A 22355-nucleotide genomic window follows, 5' to 3' on the forward strand; every position below is an offset into this window, starting at 1 on the left:
GCCTAAGGCACATTCACACAGATGAGCAGAGACTCTGGGCATCTTTCTTTTGGTGTTTTTCCAGAGTCAGTAGAAAGGTCTCTTTAGTGTCCTAAGTTTTTTATAACTATGACCTTAATTGCCTACCGTCTGTTAACTGTTAGTGTCTTAATGTCACCACAGGTGCATGTTCATTAATCGTTTTATGGTTCACTGAACAAGCATGAACAACATTGTTTAAAACCTTTACAAAAAATATCTGTAAAGTTATTTGGCTTTACAAAATTATCTTTAAAATACAGTGTTCCGGAAAAGGGATGTTTCTTGTTTTGCTGAGTTTTATCAAAATGTTTTTTTCTGATTTTTTGTATTTTTTATTATTATTGAAAATTGAATATTCAAATTTCAATTAAAAAATATGTTTTCAATAATAATAAAAAAAAAACAATGAACAATAATGATAAAGACAAATGACACTTTGTGAAGAGAAAACCTCAGGTGGGCTCTGTTTTGATTAGTACAGTCTTCTTTGAAGAGGGGGGCGCTCTGCATTTCCTCAACTAGAAATGCCCCAGCCAGACAGAAGCAGTCAATCGCAGAGGCCTCCTCCGCTATCCCCGGTTGTGTTTATATTTGTTTTTTTACAAATATTTTTTAAGGGGAAACTGTCAATCCCAATCCCAAATAGCAGGGATCAAAGAGCAAATATAATGTACGCGTTCATGCGTTTCTTGGAGGACGACATGTGCTACGTGTTACCTGTGTCAGACGTGAAAGATTTCCAGCCTGTGCACAAAAGAGATTTTGATGACCAGAAGGTGTATGTGGTGCTGAGAGGAACAGGCCAGCCTGCCAAAGCACACATCCTTGCCCTAGCAGGTGAGTTCTGCTCCTCTGTTCATATTAAAATAAATAATATCCTTCATTAATTACATTAGCAAGCATGGTTGCACATGTACATGTAATGATTCAAAGATCATGCGTGCATGCACGTAAGATTAGTCAGAAATGTCATGCAACTTAGATGATTTCTTGTTTCATATGTATTTATATTTTAATATGCGTAAATCGTTAGTTTGTCACGCATTATAATATGATTATGACGTAATAATGAAAGTTGTTATAAAGTGTTAACAATCATTTCACATGAATGGCATGAACATGCAATAGGTTGTTTTCTGAAAGTGTATGGGAAAGATTAAAGCTATATTCGGTGTGTGTGTGTGTTATGATCGTATGCGATTAATCGATAGAGACAAAGAAAATATGGCAGGTTTTATTTGTTTGAAGCATTTTGTTCTTCTCGTTTTCAGTGCGGTGTTTTTTATTGTTTTCTCTTCATTCGCTATACAGAGACTGAATGATGTGTTTCAACAGCATGGTTTGTTTAGATGTAAGGTTGAGGAAGATAGAGTGTGCAATGCGTTTGCATAAGTTTATTAAAGCACTGAAATAAAAGATAATAGGGTGTTAAAGGAGATAAATACGTGTGTTAGCTCTCTGCTAACGCTTCCTTCATTCGTCGATTGAGAATACGCCAAATGGCTAATAAAATAGTCATAACAGTAATTAAAACAGTGTCTTTGAACAGGTAAAGTTGTGTAATATCTGTCTAGATAACCAGTTTGAAATGTCTAGCTGTATTTGACCAGCTAGCAGTGTTAGCTCAAGCAGCTAGGTAATACTGTACTCACATTAGCTAGCAAGGTAAGGGTTGTTTTTGTATAGTGTTTTCAATTATGTGCTTTATTCCGCTGGAAATCTTTAGTCAGCAAATTATAATGTTCAATTATCACCACCACAACTTATAAAAGCACAACTAGCCTTGAACAAGACAGTTATATGTGGTGTTTAAATCCATCTGCTGGTGGCAGATGTGTTGCTATGTCACTTCCTGCTTCAGCTCAACTTGTGAAAACCTACAGTCTCTTTCACTCCTGCTTCAATTCGGACTAGTTAGATATTTTACTAATCTACATGTGTGGCTTAACTTGCTCTTGCAACCCAGATCTGATTAGGAACTGAAGTCTGGACTCCAGGACAGGTATTATTAAGCAGGTAAATCAGTTTGCTTGAACTTAAGCGGTCTACAATCTGTTGTGGTCGACTTGGAGTCCTATTAGCCATGCCCCATGTAAAAGACTGAATACATTTATAATTTAAGAGACAGTTCATCCAAAATTGAATATGCTTCATTTTTAACTCCCCATGTCATTCCAAAACTATTTGACTTTCTGTCATCCATGGAACACCAAATAAGAAGTTTAGAAGAATGTCTGAGCTGCTCTTTTCCATATAATGGCAATGTATATGGAACGAACATAGGGCTGTCAACAATCAAAAAAAAAAAAAAAAACAACACTATAAAATCATCACAAAGGTAGTCTATATGACCTATATACTATTTTCCAAGTCTTCTGATAGCAAAGGATAGCTTGTGCAAAGAACTGACTGCAATTTAAAATCTTGCTTTACAACCATTGTCACCTTTCACTTTAATTGTATGGAAAAGCAGCATGGACACAACATCATCTGTGTTCCACAAGTTTCAAAACACACAAGGGTGTGTACATTTTTTTGGGTGAACTATCCATCTTAAACATTGTAGACCTCAGGTTGATTATTAAGATCATGATCTACTTGGCATGATGGGGAGAATGTAGGCACTGGTAGGTTTGTGTGCAATTTATCTGGTTAGCCGTCTCCAAATGGCCTTGGTTTACGTGGCACTGCATCACATTCTGACAGGTGTGACAACCCTGCCTGTCAAATTATATTGATGCTGCACCATCAACGTCGCTTTGCAAGTTACATGCTCCATTAATACTTTATTATAACAATAGCTAGTCATCTGTGTCCTTACAAGGTTACTGTGAAAGTTGTCCACCAAGCTCATAAAATGTTCCTTTTTTGACATGTCCTTGTTTTAACTGCATCTTCCAGAGTATTAAAGTGAAACATTATTCTGAAATTTTCCTCCTCTTTTTCAGAAAGCATTGAGGAATTAGAGCACAGTATTATGCAAAAGAAGATGAAAATAACCAAGATGTCGAACAGGAACACAGTGGAGAATCACTTTGTGGAGGAGAGAATGCCCCTTAGACATAAAAAGGTAGATTTGGACTACCTTACTTTTTAAGAAAGGGTGGAGCACATTGGAATGCATTCAGAATCAGATGTCTTTAGTTACCATTTACTTGCTTTCAGTTAGTGGTGCTGATTTGTAAAGGAGGAACATGTGCAATTTAGAAATAGCATTTGTTTTTTCTTTAATGGCACTTTTCCACTGCATGTTACGGTTCAACTTGTCTCAACTCTACTTGCTTTACGTTTCCGATCTTGCATTTCCACTGCAGTAGTCCCATCTCAACGTTGGTGGTATTATAGGGTGGTCGTCATAGTTGCGCCACTTCTACTGCCGTGACATCATCTTAAACACGACACAAACTGACCAAAACAATAACACAACCGCTAGCTGTTAGCTACTAGCTCATTGTGCTGTATAAAGCAGTGGTTGCATGGTGATTTTACACAAGTGTAACAGTTATATTGGCCTGGTTGTTTTAGAAGCAAGCTTCCCAGCAGCTGGTCAACTAAATAAAGTGAAGCTTTCAAGAAGAATATAGAGTTAACATACCATCCCCCATCGTGGACTCCAGCCGGGCACTCCCCCGCCTATTGCTCGCCGATCTAGATAGCGTTCATTTGGTCGAACCTCTTCCACTTTTCCTTGATGGTTCTGTAGTCACTTTTAAGTTTTTTACTTTTCCCTACACTGTTGGTAGGTCAGGTGGTATCAGTGTGCAGCCAACATCTGATACACTTCCTCAGATACTTTTTCATTTCGCTCATCGCTAACGAGTGGACCGTCTGCACCTCGTTTAATGACCATGCCGTGGTTTTGCACACAGCCATATCTTTTTTCACAATTAGAAAGTGACGTGGACAAATGATACGGTTATCGCTGTTGCTAACTTTAAAACTAGCGGGTTGATGTCGTGTGTGGGAAATCCAGTGATGCTGGTAGTGACGATTCTCCCTGACCAATCAGTGATCTGCCATATTTTGACATCATATTTAGTATCAGCTCGGCTCGCTTGGAACCTCGACCGAGGTGGTACTAAAAAAAGTATCAGGTACCAGGTACTATCAACAGTGGAAAACCCTCAAAAAGCAAGTTCATGCAATAATTAGTACTTTTTGCATAGTTAAATGGTTTGTCTTTAGGCTAATTTATTTGATATAAATTAAGTTGGTTTATCATTCTGGATGATTGCTGTACTGACTGGTTTAATTTCCATTTCTCCATTCTCAGGTTCTCTATTAAATAGCATTAAATATTATATAATGAGATTCCTTGTGAATTAGCAATGTTTTGGCCCATATGTGGATTTCTCTGGATAAGATTTCTCTCAGTGCTGCAATTTTGACAACTAGTAGTAGTTTTAATTTTGTACTTTTGTCTTGATACTTCTGCTGTTATATTGCAGTCTGATTCCTGGAGATCTATTTTCCTCCAGAGTTTAGTTCCAAACATACTCTAAAGGGGCAGGCACACTTAATTAATTTCTATTCAAATGCATGTAAATGTGCAAACTTGACTGCATAATAAGATAAAGTTTGCAAAACTGCAATTTGTATAGCGAGGATCTAAATGTTTCATATTGACTGCTTGGCTCAATTCAAAGAATGCAAATCTGAAAGCTGCATGGTTTGCAGCATTGCAGGAAAGTGGAGTAGATAATAACATTTGTATCTTATTATTATTTTTATTTATAATTCAGTAATTATTAAAATTAGAAGCCTTTGAGCTTGTGATCATATTGAATTCATTGTGAGTACTGAAATCATTTCATATACTTTAAGACCTCATGAAAACACTTGACAAGTGCAGTTTTCATTTCTGTGTTGACATATATCCTATTGAAACAGTTGGGGTGAACACCGTCCCTTTGTCCAAAATTGCATACTGTAAGATTATGTATTCTTTTATGAAGGACACACTTCTCAGATGGTAAAATAGTATCTTCTTTAGGTATGCATGCAGGTAGTATGAATAGATTGCAGACATACTTCATCTGGGAATGGGGGCATTGTTGATCCAAACTTCAGAATATCACTGGAAATAGTAGGTAATTTGGGTATTTCTCACTTACCTTTTTATGAATACTGAGGATTCAAGCCTGCTACTCTATTGGCATACTGTTTTTTTGGCATACTATATAGTAGGGAAGTATGGATATTCGGATGCAGCGAAAGACCCTCATTGCTAAGTTCAGGTGTGTTTTTTTATTTGAGTTGGAGGTTGACTCTTGAGGAAGGTACTTTCAGGAACATAATTGTGTTCCCACCATTTAGAGTAGTATTATATACTTCCACTTGTACATCATTTGCAATCGTCAGAAATGACAGCTTCAACCTTCTGATGCAGGTGCAGTCACAGGAACAACAGCAGGCTAGTTCCAACTCCTCAAAGAGCCTTGCCGCGGTAGTGGCGCGACTGGAGAGGAATGCTGTTAATTCATGCATGGAGGGAGATGAGCTGGACAGACTCACAACAGAGGAAGAGGAAGAGCAGGGTGAAGCCGTGGTGCCTCGCGTGCTGTATGAGGAGCTGGTGCATAGCTACAGGCAGCAGGAAGAGGAAATGAGACGGCTGCAACAGGAACTGGAGCGCACACGCAGGCAGCTGCTGCAGCAAGCCAAGAAGCTTAAGGAGTATGGGAGTCTGCTGACCGAAGTCAAGGAGCTGCGTGACTTCAATCGACGCCTGCAGGACGTCCTGCTCATGAGGCTTGGCAGCGGTGAGTTATGAATGAAAGGATGTCTCTCACATATATGGGCACTTGATAGTTCTTAGGCTAATGGCTTGTTCACACCAAGTCTGATGTGACTAAATCACACAAAAGTGTAAAATATTCACAAACATTTTTTGCACCAAAACAGTCATGAATATTCATCAGTCTCAGGGCTCCAGACTGCAACTAAAAATAAATGATTGCGGCAATAATTTACATCTAGTCACCACTGACGACTGTCGGGATATATGTGGTTTCATCAGATATCATCTTGTAAGTTATTGAATACATCTTTAGAGTGCCAGTGTGTCTCGCTTTTTTTCACCTTTTCTGGTGATGATATAAGTTTGCTGGCTGCAAGCAACAAGCGAGCCATGATGTCCGAATGATGAACAAATTACTCTTTTGAACTGAATCTTTGTAACAAATCACCCGACAAGAGCTCTTTTGAACTCAGGAGCTCAGGTTAGCAGTTTGATTTCGAGTCAATTTCTCAGCAAATCAGCTGTCAGTGAGTTCACAACTGGGAGCACACACATTTAAAAAATAGTGTGTATTTCGGGCTTGTTTACAATTAAAAGTCCCGTGTTGTGTAACAAATCTTTTTCTGGTTATTATTATCTGGGATTGGAGTAGTAAAATAAACTGCATCTGGTATTTCATTCAGTTTGCACTCTTGTAGACTTTGGCTATGCTCAGACTGCAGGCAAATCAGATTTTTTTCTCAAATCAGATCTTTTCAGGCAGACTATCTGCACTATTAATTGCAAGTGATCAAATCGGATTTGCGCATTCAGACATAACCAACCTATCTGCATGGGTTGCTTTGGTAACGACGTAGGCGTAGGTCACGTAGACCCACGTGCGCCCTGTCCAGTCGCGGTGCAGAACTGCCCCGTCGGATTTGCGCATTCAGACATAACCAACCTATCTGCATGGGTTGCTTTGGTAACGACGTAGGCGTAGGTCACGTAGACCCACGTGACGATGCTTTCAAAACAGATGCGGTAAAAATGGAGGTGCATAATCTCGCTCTCCAAATAAGCACCCTGTCCAGTTGCGGTGCAGAACTGCTCCAGAACTGAGTCCAGAGTCTTTCTTGTGCGACGGGGCAGTTCTGCACCGCGACTGGACAGGGCGCTTATTTGGAAAGCGAGATTATGCACCTCCATTTTTCCCGCATCTGTTTTGAAAGCATTGTCACGTGGGTCTACGTGACCTACGCCTACGTCGTTACCAAAGCAACCCATGCAGATAGGTTGGTTATGTCTGAATGCGCAAATCCGACGGGGCAGTTCTGCACCGCGACTGGACTCTTCATCTGAGGAGTAATCTCATCATTTACTCACTCTTATGCCATCCAAGATGTGTATGACTTTGTCATCTGTTGAACACAAATAACAATTATTAGCAGAATATCTTAGCTCTGTAGGTCCATACAATGTAAGTGAATGGGTTCCAACATTTTGAAGCTTTGAAACAACATAAGGGCAACAGAAAAGTACTCCAGACAACCCTAGTGGTGTAATCCATATCTTCAGTAGTGACATTATAGGTGTGTGTGATAACAGAACAAAAACCAAGTCCTTTTTTACCAAACATTCTCTTCCCTGCTCAGTCAGTCTCCACTTTAACTTTCACTTTACCATTCTTCTGTTTTTGATGATTCACATTCTTCCTGCATATCGCCCCCTACTGGACAGGGAGGAGAATTTATGATAAAAAATGACTTAAAAATGTACTTTGGATTACTTTTATGGTCTCTTTATGTGGATTTTGGAGCTTCAAAGGTCTGGTCACCATTCACTTGCATTGTGAGGACCTACAGAGCTGAAATATTTTTCTAAAAATCGTAATTTCCGTTCTTCAGAACAAAGAACGTCATACACATCTGGGATGCCAGGAACGGTGAGTAAATCATTTTTGGGTGAACTATCCCTTTAAGTAGGCGGTTGTGAGTTACATAGTGTCATATTTAGTATAATTAAGACAATATGTAAGTCTTGTACAGTTGTACATTTTTTGGTGTGATTATTATTAAATCTGATGGTAAACATAATGTTACAAGGCTGTTTAAAGGTACTTGTTAAGGCTAATGCTAGCTGCTCCCACTCCACGCTGGCATACAGAAGTCATCTTCATAGCTTTAACTGTATGGCATGATTACTCCTCAGATGAAGAGTACAGTAGAGACTGCTTAAAGAGTATATTGTGTCCAGAACTCCCATGCCAGTGTCCCAGCCAGCTGCTATGTCTGTTTCTGTATGTGTGTGGGCAACAGACTGTGGGGTGGAGCAAGCTGGTGGCGCAGACTGCAGATTAGACCTACCAGGGTGCTTTAGGGTCAGGAGTGTAGTTCATTGACCGATATTAAAACTCAACAGATACATTAGGGCTTAGTGCAGCCAGCCACCAAGCCAGCTTACTGATCTAAAATATCCCGGCTGTTTTGAGGCAACAAGAGCAAGCCAGGACTTGCTGCAGAACTCATTAGAGAGCAGGAACTTCTGTCTTTAACACTTTCTCAGGATTACATTTATCTTTCTCTTGTTAAATGGTGCTTCTATGATGGCTGGTCAACATTTTGTTTGCTTCCTACAGAGCCGATGCATGATAATGGCACACAGACAATCAAAACAGAGGTAGTGGAGCCAATCAGTGAGCCACAGGAGGCGTGTCAAGAGGAAGCCAATACTAGCTCCACCCACTCCCTTTCCCCGAGGACCATCTACACGTTTAGTGATGGCAAAGTATGTGCTCACACTTGTATTTGTGTGTGTGTTTCTATGATTTTCATAGTCATCTTAAATGGCCAGACCATCAGACGTTTGACAAAACTGCAAAAGATTCAGATGGTCCAATTTCCAGCTTTTTATGTTCAAGGACTACCAACTTAGGGAAGAAGAGGTCATCTGACTGACTTGTGAAGAGACAAGTTTTTTTTAGGGGCAGGTTTGTTAGTTGAACACAATAATAGACCCTGAAACATTACTCTTTATGTATTTCAAAGATTTTATGTCATTCACCTGACAAAAATGTTTTAATAAAAAATACATGTAGGAAAAAGAAATCTTCAAAAGCACTTATATCGGCAGGGCTCCTTGTAAACACAAGTTTGTTTCTAGATTTACTGCCAGCCAATTAGATTAGACTACTTAATTGATTACAAACATCCTAACAATTCCGAACGTCAGCTCTGATGGATGAGTTCAGTTTCTTTGCCTCCGATTAAGCTGACAGATTGTCAGTCAGCACAGTTTTACTTAGCCATTTGCCTTTAAAAGACATCCCTTTTACAGCCCGATTTGCTTTCTTTTAACTCGCATGAGATGCGCCAACCACATTAAAGAAATGGACAATCAGGAGAGAATAGTTTTTGTCTTCTAGGATCCTATTGGTGATTTCACTGATGTGCCTTGTGTTAGTGTGTTTCTTTTAATGTTTTGCAGTTGTGTGGTTCGTTTAATTGACTAGCAAAATCCCCCCACACCCTCCCCTCATCAGTCTCGAAGGGCCTTTAACCAGAGCGCTTGCTGTGATTTTGAGCCCTGTTAGCAGACGTTGGGTCTGTGTTTTGTGTTCTTCTGCCCATCTCACATGACAGGGGGGAATTTGTGTTACATGCTGAAAGGGTTCTCAGTTCAAGCGTGACCAACAAAAGCAAATTAGGCCCTTACACATACGCACACATATCCAGCATTAATTATTCTGTACCACAGGAATTGTGCTGAGTGACAGGCAGCCATAGAATAGCAAATCTCCTCTTTAAGTTAAGAGCAGTGAAAAGCTTTTCTGCTGGACCAGGGCCTAAAGCACATTAGATGCATTGGGGAAAAGCTGCTGGATCTGAGCCTGAAGACTACTCAGGGTGACAAAGCAGAAGGCACATTACCTCAGCTGTTACTCACCAGCTGCTTTTCAATCCACCTGATTGTTGGGCCATGTCCTCCACAATGTGGCTTAAATGTCAACACTCTGGTCTGGCATCAAATCGTTACTGCACTTAATGAACCTGAAGACCTTGCCGTTGAATTTATTTATGATGAATCTCTCAGGTGTGTTGACTGGGTGGTTGTATCTCAGAGAATGGAAAAGGGAGTTTCTTATTGGTTTTCTAGTGTATTTGTGGAGTGCTTGTCTTGAGGCACTCTGTGGTCGATGGAAATACTCCAAAAGATCAGAATCTTCACCGGGTATTGTAATTAAAACATGGAACTCATAGTAAGGTGGTTTCTTCAAACACATTCTTAAGGACTCTGAGCAATGGACACATATTGCCTTATAATAATTAAAGGAATAGTTCACCCGAAATGAAAATCCTGTCATAATTTACTCCCTGCCTCATGTTGTTCCGATCCCGCAAGACTTTCTGATGCTAAAAATGGGTGAACTATTCCTTTAAAGGTGCTGTAAGCAATTTCAAATGTGTTGCTAACTTTTACCATTTTGTCAATTTCAATCAAATGCCCTTTCTCCAGAACTCTATCCTCTAACCCAAACCTCAGAGAATGAGCCTGAATGAGCATAGTGATTGACAGACAGAGTGCACTTCTAATTAGATAAAAAAGGGTTGGCCACTCCCTTGCACCTTTAAAATTCCTACAGTTGAGATAATTCAATGTATTGTAAGGCAGTCCCTTGACTGGCCCTGCAGATCTATTGCAGGGTCCCATTAGAGCATGGAATTCAAAGCTTCAGCTGAAGACAGAAGTTTACATACACCTTAGCCAAATACATTTAAACTCAGTTTTTCACAATTCCTGACATTTATTCGTAGAAAACATTCCCTGTCTTAGGTCAGTTAGGATCACTTCTTTATTTTAAGAATGAAATGTCAGAATAATAGTAGAGAGAATGATTTCTTTCAGCTTTCATCACATTCCCAGTGGGTCAGAGGTTTACATACACTTTGTTAGTATTCGGTACCATTGCCTTTAAATTGTTTAACTTGGGTCAAACGTTTTGGGTAGCCTTCCACAAGCTTCTCACAATAAGTTGCTGGAATTTAGGCCCATTTCTCGAGCCAGAACTGGTGTAAGTGAGTCAGGTCTGTAGGCCTCCTTGCTCGCACACACTTTTTCATTTCTGCCAACACATTCTATCAGATTGAGGTCAGAGCTTTGTGATGGCCATTCCAATACCTTGACTTTGTTGTCCTTAAGCCATTTTGCAACAACTTGGAGGTATGCTTGTGGTCATTGTCCATTTGGAAGCCCATTTGCGACCAATTTTTAACTTCCTGGCTGATGTCATGAGATGTCGCTTCAATATATCCACATAATTTTCCTTCCTCATGATGCCATCTATTTTGTGAAGTGCACCACCCCATTCTTCACAGGACATTCATGGATGGTGTTCATCAGCTTGCATTCCTCACTCTTTTTCCTCCAAACATATTGATGGTCATTATGGCCAAACAGTTCAATTTTTGTTTCAACAGACCAGAGGACATTTCTCAAGATAATTGTCCCCATGTGGACTTGCAAACTGTAGTCTGGCTTTTTTTTGGAGCAGTGGCTTCTTCCTTGCTGAGCAACTTTTCAGGTTATGTCGATATAGGACTTGTTTTACTGTGGATATAGATAGTTTTGGGCCGGTTTCCTCCATGCATCTTCGCAAGGTCCTTTGCTGTTGTTCTAGGACTGATTTGCAATTTCCACACCAAACTATCTTCATCTCTAGGAAACCAAATGCATCTCCATCCTGAGCAGTATGATAGCTGTGTGGTCCCATAGTGTTTACTTGCATACTATTGTTTGTACAGATGAACGTAGTACCATCAGGCGTTGGTAAATTGCTCCCAAGGATGAACCAGCCTTGTGAAGTCCAAAAAAAATTTCTGAGGTCTTGGCTGAATTCTTTTGATTTTCCCATGATGTCAAGCAAAGAGGCACTGAGTTTGAAAATAGGACTTAAAATACATGTAAAGGTACACCTACATTCAACTCCAATTACCCTATTAAAATCTAACTGTCTAATTGCCTAAAGGCTTGACATAATTTTCTGGAATTTTCCAAGCTGCTTAAAGGCACAAATAACTTGGTGTATGTAAACTTTTGACCCACTGGAATTGTGATGTAGTCAATTAAAAGTGAAACAATCTGTCTGTAAACACTTGTTGGAAAAATTACTTATGTCAAGTACAAAGTAGATGTCCTAAACAACTTGCCAAAACTTCAACTGTACATGTAATGGAAATTGCTGTTATAAAAAAGATTTGAGCTCTGAATTATATATATAAATGTTATTACACTGTGCCTTTCACATCCAGAGCAATTTATTTCATTGTGAAAGTAAAGCTACCCTGTTTCAGAAAAGCTTCGGGAAATAAACCACATGGCTCTGAAGTGGCAGGATGTGAAAGCAAAATCTTGTCAGTTACAAACTGGAGTGTTTGCATGTTGCATATTTAAAGAAGTGTGTATCTGCTGTAGGTGCACTTGGGCGGAGGGATTTGGGTAGAGGAGGAGAAGTGGCACCAGCTACAACGGACACAGGGAGACTCGAAATTCACCAAAAACCTTGCGGTAATGATATGGGGCACAGAAACCCTTAAGAACCGCAGCGTCACTGGCGTTGCTACAAAGAAAAAGAAAGACGCTCTACCAAAACCACCGCTTTCACCAAGCAAGCTCAAAATTGTCAGAGGTAAACACTCTAGCTTTGAAAGAGAGGGCTTGGTTTTGTATTGAAATTAGGTTGGGTGTAGAGTAGGGCTGCACCATTATAGAAATTTTGGATGATACCAACTCTTTTTATGTTATGGGATGGGGAACTTTTAGCTCATTTTAAAGGAGATCATATTTTCTTGCTTATACATTTAGAAAAGCTATTTAAATGCTAATTATATAATTAAGTATTATTCGTTACTGTTAGGAATTTAATTAAACGTGATATTTATCATTAAAAAAATCTAAATGTCTCCAAATATTAGCAAGACTATTAGCAAATACCACCTGAATTTTAGAATAACCCTAATATTGTCTAATACAGATATGAGGCCAAATTCACAAAACATTCTTAAGAATAAACATTTTCTAAACTACTTTTTTCTTTTTTTATTGTGAGAAAAAAGTTACAAATACTTGTAACTTAAGTTTTCTTAAGAATGTTCAATGTCCTCATCAAATTTTAACAGACATACTAACTTATAATTTATCCTAAGAACTTTCTTAATATGTTTCTTAAGATTACTGTGAATCTACCCATGATCACCAATAAATTGTTGTATCATGAAATCTCAAATCCATTTTAGATTTCTGCTTTTGCCCTCTGCTTTAGCTTTGGGTTTAGTTATGAAATTCTGAGATATTTAAACAAACGAATGTACTCTAATAAGACTAAGTTTCATTTTTATATGCTACTTTTCTTTATCTCAAGTGAAATTTGTGGTCATAACTGCATATTCTGTTTCAGAGTGTCTGTATGACCGTGTGTCTCAAGAAACGGCAGACAGCGCGGAGATCACCCAGCGCTTATCCAAAGTGAACAAATATATCTGCGAAAAGATCATGGATATCAACAAATCCATCAAGAACGAGGAACGGCGAGAGTCCAAGCTTCTCATCCAACAGACGGTGAAGATGGAGAACTTCCCTTACGACAGCCTGTAGGGAGTGCTAAAGTTGTCACCATAGCTCATTCTGTTCCTCAAGGACTTCTGGTGGAGAAGGTGCACATAATCACCGGCGCTGCCAATTGAGATTCTCACTGATGCCCTCCCTAGACCTTTCTGTCTTTTACTCTCGTAGACCTTGTTTTACAGTCTGTTTGACAGTTTTACCTCTTCCCACACTGTCTAGCAAGCTGGTGTGCATTCTGTGAGTGAATGGGGATGGGTGGGGTTTTATAAGCCTTGATTGGGGTATTCGGGGTGGGTTGGATATCACGCATGTTAGACAGGAGCGATCCTTTAAATCATGTTCGAGAAAAATGTGTTTTGCACATCAGCTTGCGTTCTGTGTCAGAACATGTCCTTAAATGTACTAAAGAGAGTCTTCTTATTTCAGGAGGATGTTTGGGAGGTGTTATAAATGCTGGCTTAGACTTGCAGTCTAAGAGGGGGTAGGTCACTTCATAGGGACCATCTGCTAAAGGTACTTAATGTAGAGAGTTGCAGTGATGCACTTTTAAACAGGGTCAGGCCTTGCATTGTCTCAACGAATGATTGATCCAATTGATCAATCTAGGCCCAATAGCTCCTGTTAATTGCTTTCCTGTGATGACTACTGATGACCCGTTCTTGAAGGTTGATAGGGCTACAGAGGTTGCATGTAGTCAATGGTGCTAAACAATTGTCCTCAAAGACAGATTAGCAGCATTTCCTAGGAGATCAACCACAAACTGTAAAGAGATCACATTTAGATGTTCCTAGATATATTTAGTAAACATGGTGTTCCCTTTTGCTCACTTTTCTTGAGGTAAGATTCTGCCTTCAAGTCCTGCTGGTGTTCAGAAGTTGTAATTAAGATGAGATGTGCGTTTAAATTATTTAGATTGGAACAAAATCGATGTGTTTGGCAAAAGTTGGAGCTCAAAGAAAATCCTTAGTTTTCCACTGGTTATTCAGACGATATCGAGGCGTTCATGTGTGCACATCTTATAAATACAATCGTTCCAGCATGACTTGGAAGACAGCAATAGACTTAGAGAGTAGAGTACTTTATTGACATATGTACAAGGCCTTGTCCCAAATGGAGCACTTGATATGAACTTGCATTCTCATTTACATATATGCATTTGGCAGACATTTTTATCCAAAGTGACTTACAGTAAATAAAAGGTATAATTTGTGTTCTCTGGGAATTGAACCATGATCCTGGTGTTGCTAGCGCCATGTCCTACCAGTTGTATATACAAAATTCACTTCTATTTTAGATACATTCTCTTAAAGCAATTCTAAATATCTTGTATGTTGCTTCTCAATTTTTTAGACCATTTTAAATGGAAAAAAAGACAAAAACACTTGATAACGATATTTATTTATTTATTTTTTTTTGCTGTGAATTTCTTTACTGAATTAAATTTAATAAAAAGTATTTTTCCGTTTAATTCAGTGAATGTCATTTCGAGGTATTTTTAAAAGATGATTTTGTCCTCTTTATTGTTAGTAAGCACATTTAAAACAACCTTTTAAGTTGGGGCACAAGCTGAATAATCGGTTAAGAGCTAATGATTAATCATCGTCGAATAATTGTTCGATTATCAAAATAATCGTTAGTTGCAGCCCTACTGTATTGTGTCGTTTTATGATTATAAAGGATGCTTAAAGGTACTTTGCACCCTTCATGCTCCATTTTGCAGAGTTTTCAGCAATACGTACTGCACAGAGGACAAATATTTAACAGTTTATGCGACATAACATCACCAAAATTTTGAATTGGAGGAAGACTGCAAGGGATTAGGGTGGCATTTGGGACAGGGCCCAAGTAGAATTTTCATGCTTGTGCTTATATCTTATTGTGTACAAAAGCAGCAGAGAGCATGCAATACATATAGTGTAAAGTATAAAATAAGCACTTGAGAGGGGGTGGGGGGGATCCAATTTGATCTTGAACTTGATGAACTAGCCATGGAAAAGGAGTTATTGTATTATCAGGTCTATGGAGATGGTGACCACCTAAGACCCTTTACTAGCTGCAAATTGCAGTTTGGACTGAGGGTAAGTGGAAATCAGAGCTAGGCTGCAGGGCCTTTTTCCAGCTGGCAATCATTGGGAACGGTGTTCTCCGTTTTATAGCAAGCTGTGATTGTAATATTAGCTGATATTGCTTTAACTGCACTTTGCTGCGTGAGTGTGGAGAGATGCCAGGCGCCATGTGTGGACATGAGGTAAAACTGTCAGCAGCGCTCTGTGTTGCACACATTAACCTCTTCCTCCAGGCCAGACAAAACCGCAGGGTCTCTGCTCAAGCCCACCTGTAGATGGCGCACTCATTAAGAGAGGAAATAAGATATCAATACAACTTGAATTGAGCCATGCCATCCACACTTTAGTATTGTGTCTCCGATTAGTGTACCCTTTTTTTTTTTATTTATTTCCATTCCGTTTGTGTGGCTTGTCAGCGTAACAAAAAAAGATAAATCTGGCTCCTGCAGATTTGCGGTCTTGACTGTGATGCCATATCGCTAACTGTGAACTAACCACAGACCTGCCAAGCAAGCCTCCCTCTCATTTCTGTTTTGTTTTTGTTTTTTTGGTTGGGTTATTTTCTCAGATTTGATCAAGTAGGTTTACCGGTAGGGAGAACATTTCAGTGTATGTTTGGAAAATATTCTCATGTTTGGACATTTCATCATTTGTAGCCAGGCTGCACCTTATCCCACTAAGCTCCTGGTTCAAAGAGTCAGATAATGTTGTAATTGTGTCTTTATCTTTACTGGTTCATATGTAGTTTTAATCATTTCTACTTTTACAGAGTATAAGTGACATTTTGCTATTAACGGAGACCCTGGGTACTAACATTTTTTTAAAGAATGCAGGGCCCTTCTTTAATGGTATATATAAACCCATATCTAAAATTGAAACTATCATTAATTTTAACTGCAGGTATTTCACCTCACTGTGAGAAATGTGTTACTGATATAATATCTCATTTTATTTGGAGTCATTTCTGTCATCATCTACCTTTCAGTTCTGAGGCAGTCATTGTCCATTTTAAACACCATAGCACTTTAATCCTAAAATAATTTTTATAAAAATTAGTCAGTGTTGACTTCATTTTTGTGATTTAAAAGGGATACTTCACCCAAAACTGAACATTCTGTCATTATTTTCTCCCCCTCATGTTTTTCCAAAGCCATATGACAGTCTCTATCTGTTGAACACAAATGGAGGTTTTAGGTTAAATGTTATCCTTAGTCACTGTTCACTTTCAGTGCATCTTTTTTCCATGTCATAAAAATTAAAGCTGAAGTATGTAGATTCTGCTACACTAGTGCCACTGAATGGAAATGCAAAAATTAACAATGTTTTCAAAACAGCTTTCCGAATACGCACCTCGCCTTCTGTTGTTTGAACCGTCAGATAATTTCACCTCAAATTCATGCCATTGGTTAAGTAATGTTGTTGGGGCGTGTCTAAGTGGTCACACTAAACAAACAGGAATTTTATAGTACCACAGAGACAAAAGCATTTACATTTTTTGAGAAAATTAACCTCTGAATGACTTGCTTTTAGTTGTCTTTGCATAATAATCTGGGATTGAAGGGAGTATTTAACATACTTTCACTTTACTGGTGACTGATGCTAACATTCTTCCTAACATCTTTTGAGTTCCACATAAGCAAGAAAGTCATACATGGTTGAAACAACAAGGCAGTGAGTAAATAATGACATCATTTTCATTTTGGGGTGAAATATCCTTTTAACCAAGCCATTTTAAACAACCATTCAAACAGCAACATTTAACAATGCTTGTGAGGGAAAAACGGTGATAGGGAAAATGTCTCAAATTAGCCAATGGTTTGTGCACATGCATATTTTCAGACCTTTGTCTTTGCAAAAACATAAATCTGCTGCTCAATAGCAGTTTAGCAGCCATTTGTTTCCAATTCTCCTGAGCCTGTGAAAGATATTCCTTTTCTTTCTTTCCGCAGTGTACCTCCAATATGTCAAGGTAATTACACGAGAGGACAGATTGTAATAAGGTTCTTGTGTTCCACTGAATGTCTTTCTCTTTTTCATTTTTTTCTGTAGATATTTCCTGTATTGTGTAATATGTATTGCCACACTTATTGAATATTTGATGTTCCATAATGAGCGTACGTAATGTGTGCAGGTATTCTGGAAAATGACAGCTTTAGGTGTGCCGAAGTTGAACGATCGCCAAACATTATCACCAGTCCATGTGGTCATACTTTTGTGACGAGACTTGCTAGTGAAATCGCTTTGAAAAAAGACTAAAGCGTTTTGTGTTGCGCTTTGCTTTACTTGCAGCCGCACAGAGACTGAATTCGGGCACAGCAGCGTTAAGATTCATGTAAAATTAATTATTGAAAGTCTCTTCAATGATTGAGATCCAACCATTGAGTCCCATCAGGGAAAATCAGACTCTTAAATACAATCATGTACAGTATTTTATAGGCTAAAAGGCTACAAATGTGATCCAATTGTGTCTCGGAGGGTGTATTTCTCTCATCTGGGAGACCAAATCTGTTTTACAGGCTGGTGCCTATGCTATTTAGTGGATGTGTAATAGGTGGTGCTTAGATTTGAAGCTGGTCTGTGCCTCTGCATACAGCAAGATCGGCATAAAGCGCCTGAGGAATCGACATATCTTCTGAGTTCTTCTTGCCATGTTGGCCAGGAAATGTTTTGTCATGTTGTCAAGAGTTTTCATCTAATCTGAAGGTGTTGGGGATTGTGTTGAAAATAAGCCAAAGTGGAATCTCGGCATGGACAGGTTATCAGTCTGATCAAATGAACTTTATAAGATTTTCCACAGTTATCTAAGCTAAACAAAAAGAAAGAAAGATACAGGCCAAATATATTTTTGTTGACCATGTCTATCGGTTTATAAGGTGTTGCTGTGCTCAGACTTCTGTCCGGATGTTTATTGTCTGATATGTTTTGTTCTCTGTTTTATATCAAAACAGCATGACGCTTTAGATCATGTTTGTGGCTATGGCTATATTCAGATTTAAAAAAAAAAGAATTTTATTTTTCTGTTTTAATCCTCTGTTTAGCGATTTTGTTATTGTTTGATACCAAAAAAAGAAAAAGCGACATGGGAAAGCTCTGTGGGGAACAATTAGTTTTGCTTTGGCCTGCTTTTCTAACCTACATGCTTAGAGCGTCAATCAAATGCTGAGGACTCGCCCACGTGCCACAGCAATTCCGAAAACTGCCCAGTACTCCACTATAGCAAGAATTACAACTTTCTGTTCCTTCCCCTCAAGTGGGTTCACTTTATTTCACACATTCACCACTTCCCTCTCAGAGCCATTCTTATTTATCAAACACACAATATTCTCAGCTCTACTAGTGAAAGTGAAAATGTGTATTTTTGATAAAAACACAAGTGCAGGTTATAGTCCAAAAACAAGCATGTAGTGTCACAGTCCTACCTCATTGCTGCTTATCATCTGTCTAGGTATGTGCTGTACTCTTAGATCCTCATAGCTTGTTCACATTCAGAGGTATATATAAGTTTCTATGGTGTAGAATATTTTTCGGTGTCATACTTTACTCCTTAAACAATGTTCATGTTTCTGTATTCTGTCAGTGTCGGATGTGCAGTAGAAAGGGTTTGATTATATGTTTCTTTCCAGTAATACAATTTTTATCCCTTTAATGGTGCTACCAGCAGGCATGGGTTGTCTAATCTGTGTTACTTATCACGGATGGTGCTAATTTTTCTACTGTTTTGGAGCTCGTCCAGCTTGGCATGAATAAAACCGGTTATCTACAGTATGTTAGTTTTATAGCAACAGGAGTTTTTGAATAAAATTAAAGCATACAAGATAAAATCTTACAAATTACATCCAGCATGTTGTAAAATTTGGTTACATATTTCAAATAAGATAATATACCTCTAACCAATTACCTCAGTCTTCTAGATTGCTCTTTTAAATTAAATATTATTAATCAGTGCATGCAGATTCTATCTGTGGCCATAACCTTTTTTATCATACAATACAAACCTAACGATGGGGTAAGAATCCTGATCATCTGAACTATCTACTTAAATATTACTGGGCAGATGACTCTCACAGCAATGAGGTCCTCAGCAGTAATGTATTTAATCCCACTGTAGTCGCTGCAGAATTACAGTGCAACTATGGTAATAGTCTTACATATGTATGGTGGTGGAATTTATATTGTGCAGTACACAAATTGTAAAGAGTTCTTAACTTACCAAAGTGGTTCCCTCCCAAAGAAAAGTATTTTTTTTTTTCTTTCTTTTTTTTTTTACATTTGTCAGTTTGAAGACTCTGATTTGAATTTCAGTTGGTCTCATAGCTACTCAGAAATACGGGTGTGTTGAGTGATGAGGGCTCAGCAGAACGTGAATTTATTCATCAACAAAAATATAATCAGTTGCATGTTTTTGTAACATTATTATTCAATATTTTTTAGTTAATAGAGACAGTTGATTGAATAAGAATGGGCAAATTATGTGATTTTGAAGATTCAATGTCATATCTGAATATATGAAGTAGATGTGTCATCCGCTTCATGAACTGACCTCAAAAGAAACAATGATTTCAGAATTGTTCATATTACATTTAAATCAAAAACGTTTTTGCATTTTAATTTCACGTTTTGTGTCTTTATCATCTCCTTCATTCTTGCTGCTGAGTAAATATCTAAAAATGTGTGTGTGTGTGTTTACACACTCACTGGCCATTTTATTAGGTACTGTATATCTACTTTTTCATGCGATTATCTTCTTAGCCATTCGTGTGGGTCATGAGCTTCAGTTAATGTTCCCGTCAACCATCAGAATGGGAGAAAATGTGATCTCTGTGATTTAGACTGTGGCATGATTGTTTGTGCCAGACAGACTGGTTTGAGTATTTCTGAAATTGCTAATCTCCTGGAATTTTCATTTGCAACAGTCTCTATAGTGTATAGAGTATGGTGCAAAAAACAACAAATGAGTGGCAGTTCAGTGGACGAAAATGCCTTGTTGATGAGAAAGGTCAACATAGAAAGGCCAGATTGGTTTGAGCTGTCAAAGGCTACGGTAACTCTGATACCCCCTCTGTACAATTGCAGTGAGCAGGATAGCATCTCCGAGTGCATAGTATCGAACCTTGAAGCAGATGGGCTACAGCAGCAGAAGACCCCGTTGGGTTCTACTTCTGTCAGCCAAGAAAAGAAAACAGGCTGCAGTGGGCCTCCCAATTGTGCACATCAGCAGAAATCCAGATTTGTCAGACTTGGCGATGTTTTCCAATAGTCTACTGTCTAGTTTTGGTGAGCCTGTGCTCACTGAAGCGGTCTTCTGCTGCTGTAGCCCATCCGCCTCAATTTTCAACATGTTGTACATTCAGAAACGCTATTCTGCATAGCGCTGTGGTAACACGTGTTTATTTGGATTTTGTCACCTTCCTATCAGCTTGCACCAGTCTGGCAATTCTCCTCTGACCTCTGTCATTAACAAGCCGTTTTCACCCACAGAACTGCCGCTCGCTTTGTTTTTTGTTTTTGGCACCATTCTGAGTAAATTCTAAAGAATGTGCAGGAGATCAGCAGTTACAGAAATACTCAAACCAGCCTGTCTGGCACCAACAATTATGCCATGGTCCAAATCACTGAGGTCAAATTGTTTCCCTATTCTGATGGTTGATGTGAACATTAACTGATGCTCCTGACCCATATTTGCATGATTTTTTACACTGCTGCCATACGATTGGCTGTTTAGCTAATTCAGGTGTACCTAATAAAGTGGCGTGCGTGTGTGTGTGTGTGTGTGTGTATATATATATATATATATACGTATTAATCAATATTTTTCCGAAAGATTTTGATGGAGAATGTCAGATGAAATAACTGTGAACATGCTGTCATTCAGGTCTGCATTTGTGAGTGGTTGTGGGTATTTCTTGATATGGTATTCTTTTGGTTAGTATTGGTTTTATCAATCTGTAAGGTGAATGCGCTTGACCCTGGGCTGTTGTCAGCAGGATGACTTCTTTAAATACAGTACATCAACCTGCTTGCATTACTCCGTGTGTTCTGAAAAAGTTAGGTTGGTCTTCTTACCCACCGATCAAGTCAAAGTCTGGACTAAAAGGACACTCAGTGGAGAACTTTTATTCATACTGTGTTTTTATGCTGAACTCGGCTTGATTTCAGCTAAACTCTGCCTCGCTGCACCTTGTTTCTGCCTTCAAGGGGACTCAAACAGAAAAGAAGGACAACGTAAAGAAAAATCTAATGTTTTCACAGGTGCCCTCCTTTCATGTGAGCAGCTGGTTTTGCCAGTTAACATCAGTTGTGTGTGTGTATGCGTGTTGTGTGTGCTGCAGTCTGAGTACTCTTGTTCAATGTACAGAATAAATTCTAACTTTTATTCTACAAGCAAAAACCTTTCAGTGTGAGTTGTTTTATTTTTTCACCAAGTGCCAAGTTTTGTTGAATTGATAGCCTTGCAGCCAAAGCTTTAAAATGTAATATTCATTGGAACAAAGAAAATCCAACTGGTTGTAGCTTTTATTTGTCTCATTGAATGAATGAAGGAATGAAGTAAAATTACATTTATATTGCACTTTCCTGACTACACTCAAAGCGCTTTACATTGTAACCAGGGGTTCCTCTTCTGTCGCTCTCTCCACGTTGTGTCGGAGAAGTGACACTAGGGGTCTCTCTTGAGCGCCGATATTCACCTCTGACCTATTGAAAAGGGCCAATGAGAGTTGGCAGTCAGTATTTGCATACCCTGCCCCCGCATACGGGTATTTAAGCGGGGCAAATACGGAAGTTTAGTCAGAAAATTTCTTCGGAGCCGATGGTCTGTTTGCAGTCTGCTGCGAGAATACACACCCTGAATGTTCCTGTATCTCTGACGATCTGCTTGCTGTTGGATTTGACGGCGCAGAACAGCGGCTTTCTCTGTACTTTGCACGGCA

General features: G+C 38.9%; 1 protein-coding gene and 1 pseudogene across 1 annotated transcript; both read left to right on the forward strand.

Moving 5' to 3' along the window:
* The window catches only part of LOC127630588 (cytosolic carboxypeptidase 6-like), a 423742-nt pseudogene that overhangs the window by 321998 nt on the left and 79389 nt on the right, over window positions 1-22355 (forward strand).
* On the forward strand, window positions 612-21806 carry LOC127630878 (BEN domain-containing protein 5-like). Its single transcript, XM_052108724.1, has 6 exons — window positions 612-858; window positions 2970-3091; window positions 5411-5783; window positions 8379-8527; window positions 12212-12425; window positions 13194-21806. The coding sequence occupies exons 1-6, from the start codon at window positions 690-692 to the stop codon at window positions 13388-13390; spliced, it is 1224 nt and encodes a 407-aa protein (XP_051964684.1). The 5' UTR covers window positions 612-689; the 3' UTR covers window positions 13391-21806.

Source organism: Xyrauchen texanus, chromosome 37 (genome assembly GCF_025860055.1).
Source record: "Xyrauchen texanus isolate HMW12.3.18 chromosome 37, RBS_HiC_50CHRs, whole genome shotgun sequence".
Lineage (NCBI taxonomy): Eukaryota > Metazoa > Chordata > Actinopteri > Cypriniformes > Catostomidae > Xyrauchen > Xyrauchen texanus.